A 12,738-nucleotide genomic window follows, 5' to 3' on the forward strand; every position below is an offset into this window, starting at 1 on the left:
CTTTCTTCACCACATTTGCGTATGCACACATTTTTCTTCAGCAATTGTGTCGGGAAGGTGAGCATCCTGGAATGCCAATTTAATAGAACAACGTGTTGCATTGAGTAAGTACTTGAGTGGAGGCCCAATGTCCATCTGCTGTCTTAATACTAAACCTATACATATATGCACGTAGATCTATTTCCCCACCCTCCTATATAAATATATTTACATATGTACATGCTTTCTTCACCACATTTGCGTATGCACATGAAGAAAGTATTTAGATCTCTATAAATGCCATTTGTCCCCTAGTTCTTTCCTCTATTTCCTTTTACTTTCCTCTTGTCCCACTATCATGCTCAGCCTTCATTTGGGTTTCAGTGATTTCTCTCGGTTACATTGCCCTTGCGGAATCCCTACCAGGCCTCTCACACCCTCCTTGCCACCGATTTTGGATCACTTGTTGCTCCCCTGTCCCTGGGTTGGTCAGCACCACCTCCTTACCCCCACCTCCCCCTCTCACGTGTCTCCCCGGAACCGTTGGTCCCTTTGTTTTCTCCTCCAGACGAGACTATTCTTCCAGCCTTTCTTATCTAGATAGATCTGTAGAGATAAGAATATGCACCAAAAATCAAGCCATCGCAAGATAGGCGACAAATGAGAACACAGTGATGACTACAAAAAGGAAAACCAATGACCCATAGAAGAATAAATTAATCAAAAGACAAAAAAATTTTTTAAAGAAAGAAAAGCCTGTAAGTAGATCAAGGTCTGATTTTTATCTCTAGGCATTTACTTGTACTTGTACAGAACCTGTACACAGATCAAGAGTCAGTTATTTTAACAGAACCAGGGAATAGTGCCTGATTTTAAATCAGAAAGGTTTGCATCAGGGTTCCATTCTTTCACTGTACTCATTCAATTTGTGTCCTGGGAAGTAATTCAAGAAGCTAGACCAAATGAAGAAGAACACGGCATCAAACTCCTCAGAACTGGGCCAATCAACAGAATCATGACGGGATAGAAAGGTTGAAGTTGTCAACTGTGTCAGTCTGGATGAACTGGACCCTACTTTAGACACAGGTGTAACCTTAGGTCTCAAGTCGGAAAATACATGGTGTCTGAGGAAGCAGAAGATAGCTGTATCAAGTATGATGAACTATTGGTAAAGGGATCATCAAAGTCCTGCTTCATCAATACCCTATATGCTGTATTAAGATATGTATCATTTTGGCAAATGGGTGATGGGCATTTTGTTTCATTTTGTTTATGCCTGTTTCATAGTACATTGTATATCAGAGGGGCTGTGACATGGGGGTCAGATATAGATCTCTAGGCAGTCAATTATGCCAAGAAATTTGGATATTTACCTGGCCAAATGATTAGAAAAGTTCGAAATTGTGCTCATTCCAAAGAAAAATAATTCCGTTATTGAAAATTATTGAACAATATCATTAGCATCCTACACAAGTAAAATTTTGTTGAAATTGTTGCGACAGTATGTAGGAGATTACCTGAAATTCAAGCCAGTTTTACGAGATTTGGAATGTGGGATGTCATTGCTGATGTCAGATGGATCTTGGCTGAAAGCAGAGAATACCAGAAAGATATTTTCCTGAGTTTTATTGACTGTGCAAAGCATTTGTCTATATGGATCATTACAAACTGAGTAACATTGAGAAGAATGGGAGTGCTAGAAAGTTTTATTGTGCTCATGCAGAATCCACATAGACCAAGATATAATCAGTCATTCAAATTGAACAAGGACATTTTGTGTGATTTAAAATCAGGAAGGCTGTTTAATAGGGTTGTAGCCTTTTACCATGCTTATTCAGTTGTATGCTGAACAAATAATCCAAGAAGTTAGACTATATTAAGAGCAGTATGGCATCACGATCGGAGGAAGGCTCATTAACAACTTGTGCATCCTTGCTTGCTGAAAGTAAAGAGGACTTGAAGCACTTACTGATGTAAATCAAAGATTATTGCCTTCAGTGTGGATTACACTACAATATAAAGCAAACAAAAACCCTCACAACTGGATCAACAGACAATGCTGTGATAAATGGAGAAAAGGTTATATTCTGTCATGGATTCCATTTTACTTGGACCCACAAGCTGTGTCCATGGAAGCAGCAGTGAAGAAGTCAAATGATGTATTGCATTGGACAAATCTACTGCAAATACACTCGTTAAAGTGTTTGAAATAAAGATGTCACTCTGGGGAGGGACCAAGGTGTTCCAGACCCAAGCCCGGTATTTTCAGTGCATGTCAAAGTTGGACAGGTAATAAGGACTACTGCATAAAAATAGACGTGTTTGAATTATGATGTTTACAGAGAATATTGTATATACCATGATCTGCCAGAAAATGAACAAACCTGTCTTAAAATATTCAGGATGCTCCACAGAAATGAGGGTGGGGATATTTGCTCTCATTTACTTTGGCCATATTACCAGGAGGGGACCTGATTTTGGAAAAGGACTTCATGCTTGATGAAGTAGAGAGCCAGTGAGAAGAAGGACGAGTGTCAGGGAGACAGATTAACACAGTGGCTGCCACAGTGAACCCACGCTTGGCAACTCTTGTGAAGATAGCCCAGGACGAGAAGTGTTTTGATCTGTTACACATAGGGTCACCGTGTGTTGGAATCAACTCGGCAGCACCTAGCAAGTGATGCTCTGGTTCTTTGCCAGGATGTTGGGTAATCCATCGTTGTTGGGGGATATGGTGTGGAAAACAGTTTGGTGGATGCTCAAAAAGAAAGTTACCATATGACCCAGTGATCCCACTGCTAGAATTTACTAATGGCCATTGAATTGATTCCAGCCCATAGTGACTCTCTATAAGGTTTTGGAGCACATAGTCTCAGCTTTCTCCCTATGAGCTGTTGGTAGTCTTTAGCTGCCTACCTGTGGTCAGCAGCCCAACACTAACCCCATCTTGCCGCTTGGGCTCTTGTAATGTATTCAGGGGATTAAAATGTCAAAAGCACAAATAAACTGTTCATTGTGGTACTATTCATAGTAGACAAAAGGTGGAAACATAATGGCCATCAGTCAGTATTTAAGATGCTGTTTACATGGCAAGTTTACTTAGTAAAAATCCTTTTTTTATTTTCCCATAGTTTTATGTGTATGCTTTGCTTTAATATTTTATAATTGAAATATTTACATACAAAATAAATAAAAGAGCTATAGTACAGTATTCTTAGGTGTCCCATTTTCTATTTTTTGAGGGGAAGAACAGACGATTTAAACTTTATAGTGAAAAGAATGATTGAGTGTGATTTTCCAAATCCTTGAGAATCGTAGGAAATTGATCTTACTTGAAGTAGTGGCAAGGAGAGAATTGAACTGGAACCAAAACAGAATAGTGAAAAAATGCTGACTGTGGCTACAGTGATTTTTCTAAATCTTATTTCCCAAAGAACAGCCATCTCATTTGGATTGATTTGACAGGAACTACTTGACCATTACTGGAAGAAGAATCTAAGCTTCAAATTAAAACGAAGATACCTTTCTCTAACATAGTGGTTCTCAACCTGTGGGTTGCGACCCCTTTGTGGGCTCAAACAACCCTTTCACGGGGATTGCCTGATTTATAACAGTAACAAAAGTACGGTTATGAAGTAGCAACGAAAATAATGTTATGGTTGGGGGGTCACCACCACATGAGGACCTGTCTGAAAGGGTCGTGAGGAAGGCTGAGAACCACAGCTCTAACATTTTCCCTTCTTTGTACCGTAGGTACCCTCTTAGTGGCCTGAGTTTACCAGCTTTTAAAGATTGGGTCCAAAGTATCCTAGGAGTAACCGTGGAGCATAAAACTACCTCTAAAGTAAGCACATAGGAATGATTATCTCATGGTTCACTTTCTTGTTTAAGACCCCCAGCTGTGTTTAGATAGAGTTATTTATGTAATTTGTTATAGTTGCTTTAATGCGTTTGCCATTTTTTTTGTTAAGAAATCTAGTATTATTGACATTGTAAGCTCTCTAGGGGCAGTTTACTTAGCGCCTCAGATCTAGTTGCTAACTCAGAATTCATCAGAGATTTATGTGGTACATTCTTTACCCTTTTTGTGCCCCAGTATCCTAATTTGACAAGTGGGAGTAATAACTGCCTCCTCTTCCTCTCACAGGGCAATATCGAAGTTCAAATTAGTCAACCGTGTGCAAGTGCTTAGTTACAAAAGTATAAATTGGTGTAATCTTTAGATTATTTAATAAACTGACAGTAATCTAGGGTTAGTTTAGAATCATTAAAAGTGTAATGCTACATTTAATATTAGGATATGTAGAATATGAGGAGACTTCAAAAAGTTCATGGAAAAGAAATAAGATAATGAGATATTTCCACAAACTTTCTGAGGCCCCCTTGTATATGCAGAATTATAAAAAAGTAAAAATTTATTAAGATATGAGTGAATTTTACTTTGCTTATTTTTACAAATTGGGATTAGAAAAATTACACTGTGTATACCTATCAAACTAACAAGTCATTTATCATGTCTTTATGTCATTATTGTCATAGCACATTATCTAACATCTAATATCTAACATGGGAGATAGGGTAGATACTTAGTGAGTACATAATAGGTTTATTTATAAATCCATAGTTTTCCCCCTAATAATTATATAAGGCTAAGCAATTAATTCCTGCCCCCTCAATTCAGACCCTTAATTTTTCTGAAAAAGGTTGGTTTTGGGGGGTCTTTTCCTGTCTTTATTTCTCTCTCCTTTTGTAGGGACTAAGTATGAGACTAAGAAATTCTGAAAATGCCATGTGTTTTTCTTTCAATATTCTGTAATTTTCTTTTTCCCATATACCATGCATAGTTTTGTTTTGTTTTTGCATATTTGATTACCTAGCCTTTATAGACCTTATCCTACGTATGAGGCAGTATAGTAGATGCTTTTCATGAAAATGATTAATTTAGCCTGCCTTTCTTATAGTAATCTGGTAAATTTGGTGGTGACCATCTCATTGAACAGAGAAGTTTGTTACTCGTCGAGCGTCTCAGAGATTTAACTTTAAAGTTGAAGATTTAGTCTTGAAGTTGCTTATTACTTTAAATTTAATTATGTTTTTAAGATTCAAAGTGGTCCTTTAAATATGTGTTTCATATTTTTGTGAAACTTCTTTTTGATAATTTTAAGATAGAACTCAAAGTATAAGATAGAACTCAAAATGCTAAGTTTTATCTAGTGGTATAGTATGATAAGTAAGATAAAAAAAATGCTTAACTTTCTTGTGTAAGAAATAATGCCGAAGTGCAGGGGCTTCCCTTCCCTTCCTCCTTCCTCTGAAATGCAAGGTTTGTGGTTTGGTTATTTCCCGTTGCTGGATGGCAGTCCTAATGCAATGAAAAGCCAGACCATGGAGCTCTAAGGGAAACAGAACCTCTGTGCTCTGGAGTGGGATTAATCGGTCTGTTTATGGTTGAGAACTGTGATCACACAGTTGGTTTCTATAGACATTATTTGGCCTTTTCCTTTCCTCTTCTGCCTTGCTTTGAACGCTGAAAATAAAAGTGCCTTTTGTAGTCATTGTTCCTATCAGGGATAGTCAAATATTTTAGGTATTTTGTCTTCTAGAAATAAAGAGACCAATTTTATTTCCTAGGCATCCCTAAACCTCAGTGATATACCTCCTTCTATTGTAAATGAAGACTTTCTTCATGACCTCAAACAAACTAATATTTCATATTCACAAGACGCAGATGATCGAGTATTTAGAGCTCATGGTAAAGTACTTTATATGAATACTATTAATTTTAAATTTTAAAAAGTTCTGTAATTTAAGATATTTCTGCATTTTTTCTCCTTTAAACTATAAAACTAGGTCATTGTCTTCATGAGATAGTTATGCTCAGGGAAGGAATATTTCAGCGAATTCCTGATATAGTTTTATGGCCAAGTAAGTTTTTTTCTTTTCCCTTTTACATCTAGTGTTGTTAAATCTTAAGTAAATTTTGCATGTAAAAAATAAAGATAGCTGTATTTTTAGATCTCTGATTACCTTTCGTTGTAGGTGGTAAGGATTGGTTTTATTTTTGATGAGTTAAGTCTATTGTGAATGTAAATATTCATATTGGGATATCAATGGAAAGATGCATTTTTTGGTTAATTTAAAAGCTTAGTGCAATTCATGTATATAAAAGAGATGAAATTACTTACCCCCTACTTGTGATAAAAATTCTTCTGTGCCTTTGGATTAGTTAGGAAAGAAATATTTCGTCTTTTTTAGTTTGTATAGAAATGTAATTGTTCCTGCACAAGAAAAACGTACCCTGAAGTCAAAGCAATGCTTTTAGCTTTAGGCTCACTCTGTTTTTTCCTGGGAAGTAATAAAAGGAAAATTTATTTAGTGTAATTTCACACAGGAAACCTTATAGAACATTCTTTGATATATTCTGAATAGGACTTTCAAATGTGCTTTTGTGTGTGTTTGATTATTAAAATACTAAGAGAATATAATAATGAAAATATATGTCTAGCTTTAAGAAATCCAAAGAGTTTTAAAAATACAGGTTTGGGAAACAGATGGAGTTGGACATTACACAGATTATGTGCTTTGTAAAATATTTCTATTTTGTGGGGGACGGACAACCGAAAAGTGGGTGAAGGGAGACGTCGGACAGGGCAAGATATGACAAAATAACAATTTATAAATTATCAAGGGCTCATGAGGGATGGGGGAGCGGGGAGGGAGGGGAAAAATGAGTACCTAATGCCGGGGGCTTAAGTGGAGAGGAAATGTTTTGAGAATGATGAGGGCAATGAATGTACAAATGCTCTTTACACAATTGATGTATGTATGGATTGTGATAATAGTTGTATGAGCCCCTAATAAAATGATTTAAAAAAGAAAAAATATATATATATATATCTATATATATATATATATATTTGTTTATTTCTATTTTGGTTAGTTCCTTCACAGTTTTGCCCTTTTGTATTTTTTCCATTTGAATCTCCGTCAGGCCTCAATCAGTATATGCCTAGGTTTTCCAATAGTCTTAGAGTTTCTGTGCCTTCGTTTTCTCGTCCCTCCCGTACAGCATTGAGAGCGGTTGTTTTTCTAAAGGATTCCCTTTGCTGTCTTATATGAATGAAGGGTGCATTGCTGAACAAATCAAGTGTATATGTTTATTTTGTTGAATCTCTGGGTATAAGAACTCCTTGGAAATAGTTTGTCAACAGTAAATTTCCAAATTTACATCATTTGTATGTAAATTTCCTCTGTGTGATGCAGTCTTTAAAATGTTCCCCTTTTTGTGTTACTCTCACCTCTTTAACAATCTCCATTAATGCCCTATTATCTGTCGAATTGAGTCGTAGCACCTCATTTAAAATCCTCCCCACGTGACTAACATAACTTTTACCTTGATTTATTCTTTAGTTATTTACAGTAAAAAAGAATGCATGTGGAGTACATTATACATAGTATTTACCAGGGCTTCTTAAACTTTTTAAACAGTAGGCCAGTTCACTGTCCCTCAGACCCGATGGAGGGCCGGACTATAGTTTAAAAAAAAAACTATGAACAAATTCCTATGCACACTGCATATATCTTATTTTGAAGTAAAAAAAGGCAGGCAAAAACACCCAGTGGGCCGGATAAATGTCCTTGGTGGGCCACATGTGACCCGCGGGCCATAGTTTGAGGATTCCTGGTATTTACCATTCATTCGTCATAAACAACAACAAAACAAACCGCAACAGAAGGGAAAAGCCTCAATGGATACTACAATTTGTTGATATAAATATGGAAACATGATGTTTATATAGTCTTCAGTATCTCCCCACAAGTCAATTATTAATTTCACCAGAAACACAACATCCTAAAGGACACCACCCCCTCCGCCCCCCCCCCCCCCCCCCCCCCCCCATGGCATATAGTGGGTTGTGCTTTGGGCGGCTAACCATATGATCAGTAGTTTGAACCCATCAGACACTCCATGGGAGAGAGATGAGACATGAGATATGTTCCTATAAAGATTATGGTTTTGGAAACTCCAGGGAGCAGGTCTCCTGTGTCCTGGAAGGTAGCTATGAGTCAGAATTGACTTGATGGCAGTAGGCTTTATTTATTTTTTATTGTTAGGAAGCCTAGTATATGCAACATAACTAAATGAAGAAAGCTAACATTACCTGAAATAAGACATGTCTACCTCGTGCATCTAAATATAATGCACAAAGAAAGGCACACTATTTCTGTGGAGTTCTTGTCCAAAATGTATAGCCTGAACTTGATCGTGGAGAACTGCCGTACAAACCCCAAATGAGGGATGTTTATGAAGTCTTTACTGACCAATAACTGTTAAAATTTCATGGATAGGAGAATGAAAGACACATGGAAGAACTGTCTTAAAGAAGAGGAAGGAAGAGTGATAACTAACTGCAGGGTGTAGTCCTGGATTTTATTCTCATCCAGAAAAGAGGGAGGACATTAGGACAATTGGCAACAGTTGAACAAGGACGGCAGAGTAGTTAATAGAATTGTACCCACATTGATTGCTTAGGTTTGATCATTGAACCATCATTCTAAAAGATGTTAATATTTAAGGATGCTGGGCGAAGGAAATTTTTTTGTATCAGTTTTACAACATTTCTGTATGTCTAAGATGTTTTCAGAAAAACATTAAAAAATTAATAAACAGCCTGTTTAAAATGAAGATGCCAAGGAACATTCTAGATACTTATTTTGCAGGGTCTTTGATATTCCTGTGATTAATTTATTTTCCTTTTTTTCAACAGCATGTCATGATGATGTAGTTAAGATTGTGAATCTAGCATGCAAATATAACCTTTGTATCATACCAATTGGGGGTAGGTATTACACATTTTGAATTTTAAGATGTTATAAACTGACTGAAAACATTTTTATAGGTATAATATGCTTATTATCAAACTGTATGACGTTCATTACTGTTCTAAGTCAGTCCATCTAAACTGTTTGGGATGTCATGGACTTTGAGTCCATTGCTTTGTTCCATATGTGTCGAGTTGAAGCTGAGATTTCATACCTAAACAAGTTCTGCTTTAGTAACTACATTCCAAGTTGTACATTTCTGGAGAGAATTTTATTTCCCTGAAGGTTAACTATAAATAACATATAACCATTTGAGAATGAATGCTATGCAAAGCAAAGATTAACCAGTTCAATATTGACCAGATTAGTAATGCCTGTTAATACAGAAAACTAGTGCTCTTGTTGATTTTTAAGACGAATTTTGTTTCTTTGGATCTTTTTCCCCACCATATTGTTTTACCAGTTTACACAAGCCAAAAGAACTTGATTTCACTGACAGCCTTGCCACTGATGGAATGAGGCCTCAAGAAACCCAGAGCTGCTTCAGCTTTAGCTATGTTTTACTTGTTGCATTCATGGGCTGGCGGTGAGGTGGGCGTGGGGGAGAAGGTGGTACACCACAGTGCTCCTTTTTATTGTGAATATTTTTCTGATTTCAAATAACTTGACAAGAAAACAGTGGTTCCTGATTGCAGATATGTTCTGAACAGATAGGTTATGGTTTCACCTTATAAAATTCAGCTGAGCCCTATAGAGCAACACCTCCTGTAATTCTTACCTTGTCCCAAAGTGACTTCTACGTTTTTTTCCTCTCCAAAATGCATGGAAGTATCATTGAAGAAATTATTCTGAAAAGGGTGATAGAGATCTGGTTAAGAACTGGAAATATAGTCTTCCTTATTGGTGTCAAAAATACATTTTTCTTTTGACAACCAGTACTAAGAAAACATCAATAATTTGTTTAAATGCTTATGTTTCTTTTGTAGTACCATCAGTTTTTCACCTCAAAACAGGCAAACTTGTTTTATTATATAATCTGGACAATATATTGAAGTCATCTGTTATGAGAACATAAAGCAATTTCTTAAATAATAAATGACTCATGATTATGATAGAGAGGAGGTCATGGTGTCTTTAATTCTTTTATAGGATGGGAAAATTTTTTTCTATTAAGCCAACTCTGCACAGTAATCATTAGCTTTTAGAACATTTCTAACCATGGTTTTGGAGTTCCATAAATTGCTAGGGCCTCCAGTTGAGGGTGACATACCCTGAGATTGGCGTCACACCCTTTTGCTTTCCACTTCATAGCATTTCTTCCCTTTGTCACACCGCAGAAAATAAAGGTGAGTTTGTTTTTAGCGTGTTAGCATTTTCAGATCATGTTTTTACAAAGTGGAAATAGGTATCATTTTCTTAGTGTGTGTAACTACTTATATACTCTGTTAGGGGTTTCCTTTAAGAGTATAGGTAAAAATAAAATTTTTAGACAGCTGTCACTTCCTGTTTTGGCAGGAGGAACAAGTGTTTCACACGGCCTGATGTGCCCTGCCGATGAGACAAGAACAATTATTTCTTTGGATACTTCACAGATGGTAAGTGATAATGTACTGGGAGATAACTTTCTGTTTGAAACATCTTTATGACTCAATCTCAGTTGTTATTAACAAAGGATATAGTGTCCGTTTTGACACTTAAGTAGGTGCTTGATATTCTAATATAAAATTTTAAATGCCCTTTTAAAACATTTATTTAACAGAGAAAGTGGATGCAGTTCACCTTAAACAGTCTGAGTTGCTAGGGATAGGTGGTACTCATCACTCAGTCCTGTGCGGGAGTTTACACAGGGTACTTCTGATATGTTGGATGTCATTGAATCACAGCTACCCTGTGTGACGGCAGAACCCACCAGGGCTATAATGTAGAGAAGCAGGTAGCTGGGTCTTTTGTTCACAAATCCACGGGGTAGGTTTGGATAACCGATCACCGACCTTTCAGTTACAGAGTGGTGCTTAACCGATGTGCTACCAGGGCTCCTTTCTGGTACGAGAGATATAAGTAGAGTTGTACCAGTTTTATAATGAGATGTATATGGTAATACAAGAGGTTTTGTTCTTCTTTTCATTATGAACTTGGATAGAACATACTGGGTGGAATAGATGGAATATAGTAGTCTGTTTATTTTCTTTAGGTTTCTCGAAAGTTTTCTCTAAGCCTTTCATAAAATTGGTTTTCTTTTCGTTTTTCACTTTCTTTTGTTAACCAAAAATATATTGAGACACCTGGTTAAGTACAAAGTATAGAATTAGGTCAAATACATAATTGTCTCAATAGCCAGTCTGTTGGGAGAAGATACATACAATATAAGGGGCCAATCAGGTTAATATGTTTCTTTGTCTTTTCACTCTACAGGTTTAAATACTTCCCATTCTATAGTTGCTATAGGATGAAAAACCTGAATTTTCCATCATTACCTTGAAATTATTTTGAAAGTGTCCTTTGCAGAGAGTAGCATCATAGCGTTGGTATCTTGATCTAAGTTCTCTAAAGGAGCTAAACCAGCAAAATGTATCTATAAGTAGATAGGTCTACTGTTCACTTCCTGAGTGATTCTCTCCTTGAAACACCTTTGAAAAAATTCTCAGGTGGACCCTCTGATGGTCTGGGCCCCTTCAGAGCTGCGTCCCGACCAGGGTTCTTTGATGATGAGTCAGCCACCAGAGGAACAGTGACTGACCAGTCATGGAACACCTCCCATTTGTCCATAATGTCATAGTCTAGCCACAAAGGGCCCGGGTTGATAGCAGTAAGGCAGAGGGAGGCCAAGTGAGCACCGAGTGGGCACGATGGGAAGGACAAGGGGCTGTGCATGCTGGGGAAAATGGAGGACAAGCACAGTCCCTCCCAGCATGGGCAGTGAGAGATGGTGGGCAAAACCTGACACCCTCACCCTGTGGGCTTCGTGATGAGAAAGGGGGTCCCACTGCTCTTATTTGATCCCAAGAGGTACCAGAGGTACTACAAATTGAAAGGTGGAGATGGGGAGGGGGGGATTAGGGGGCAGAGTTGGCAGGTGACACAGTGCTGAAAACAGGGTGTGGCCCTGAATCTTATATAATGCCAATTTAGCAGGACAATCTGGATTTGGAACCTAACTATGTCAGTAAAGGCGGAGTGGGTGTAGAATGAGATCTACTTCAAGGAAGTGAGTGATGCATTTGTAGGGCTGTCAGGTTCCAGATCGTTGTGTCAGAGGGCAAGCTGAAGGCTCTGTTGGCTCAAGGCCCAAGATCTGGAGGTGAGATGAGAAGCATGCAGGAGCTAGAGGGAGAGAACTTTGCCAGAACATTCATTTCTCTACTGGAGGGAGGTCTCAACTCCAAGGGAGCTCTCCTTTTAACTGATTGGCTTGCTCATATCCGATCACAGAATGGTGATTTTGCATAGTGTCTGCCAATTCCCTGAGAATCATATCATAATCAAGTTGGATAAACAACATTAACTATCACAGGTGGTTTTAACTAACAAAAAATAAGAAATACATTTACATACTCATTTAATGCTTATACTAATAGTATTATGGAGATCCCTGGGTGATACAAAAAATCAACATGTTCTGTTCCTAACCAAAAGTTTGGAGGTTTTATTGGATTTAGAAGCACCTTGGTGGTTTAGAATTAAACATTGCTAAACAACAACAACAAAAATATCCATCAGTTCAAACTCACCCAGGGGAAAGATTAAGTTCTCTGTTCCAGTAAAGGATTTCACTCTCGGAAACCCAAAGACTCGTTCTACTCTGTCCTGTAGGATGTCTGTGAGTCAGTAGCAACTTGCTGGCAGGGAGATTTCGGGGTTTTGGACAAAAGGCCTGGCAATCTACATCTGAAAAAGTAGCCACTGAGAAGCCTTCAGAGCTCAGTTCTACTTGGACAC

The 12,738-nt window shown here is 37.6% G+C and overlaps 1 protein-coding gene across 1 annotated transcript in view; it reads left to right on the forward strand.

Annotated features, from left to right (window-relative positions):
• Positions 1-12,738, forward strand: part of AGPS (alkylglycerone phosphate synthase) — a 107,812-nt gene that overhangs the window by 4,022 nt on the left and 91,052 nt on the right. Inside the window, exons 2-6 of the mRNA XM_004701451.2 lie at positions 3,733-3,823; positions 5,611-5,731; positions 5,830-5,904; positions 8,748-8,819; positions 10,318-10,397. Of these exons, the coding sequence (XP_004701508.1) occupies positions 3,733-3,823; positions 5,611-5,731; positions 5,830-5,904; positions 8,748-8,819; positions 10,318-10,397 (439 nt within the window). The remainder of the gene's footprint in view (positions 1-3,732; positions 3,824-5,610; positions 5,732-5,829; positions 5,905-8,747; positions 8,820-10,317; positions 10,398-12,738) is intronic.

Source organism: Echinops telfairi, unplaced genomic scaffold, assembly GCF_000313985.2.
Source record: "Echinops telfairi isolate 266 unplaced genomic scaffold, ASM31398v2 ScPeMD7_3;HRSCAF=10, whole genome shotgun sequence".
Lineage (NCBI taxonomy): Eukaryota > Metazoa > Chordata > Mammalia > Afrosoricida > Tenrecidae > Echinops > Echinops telfairi.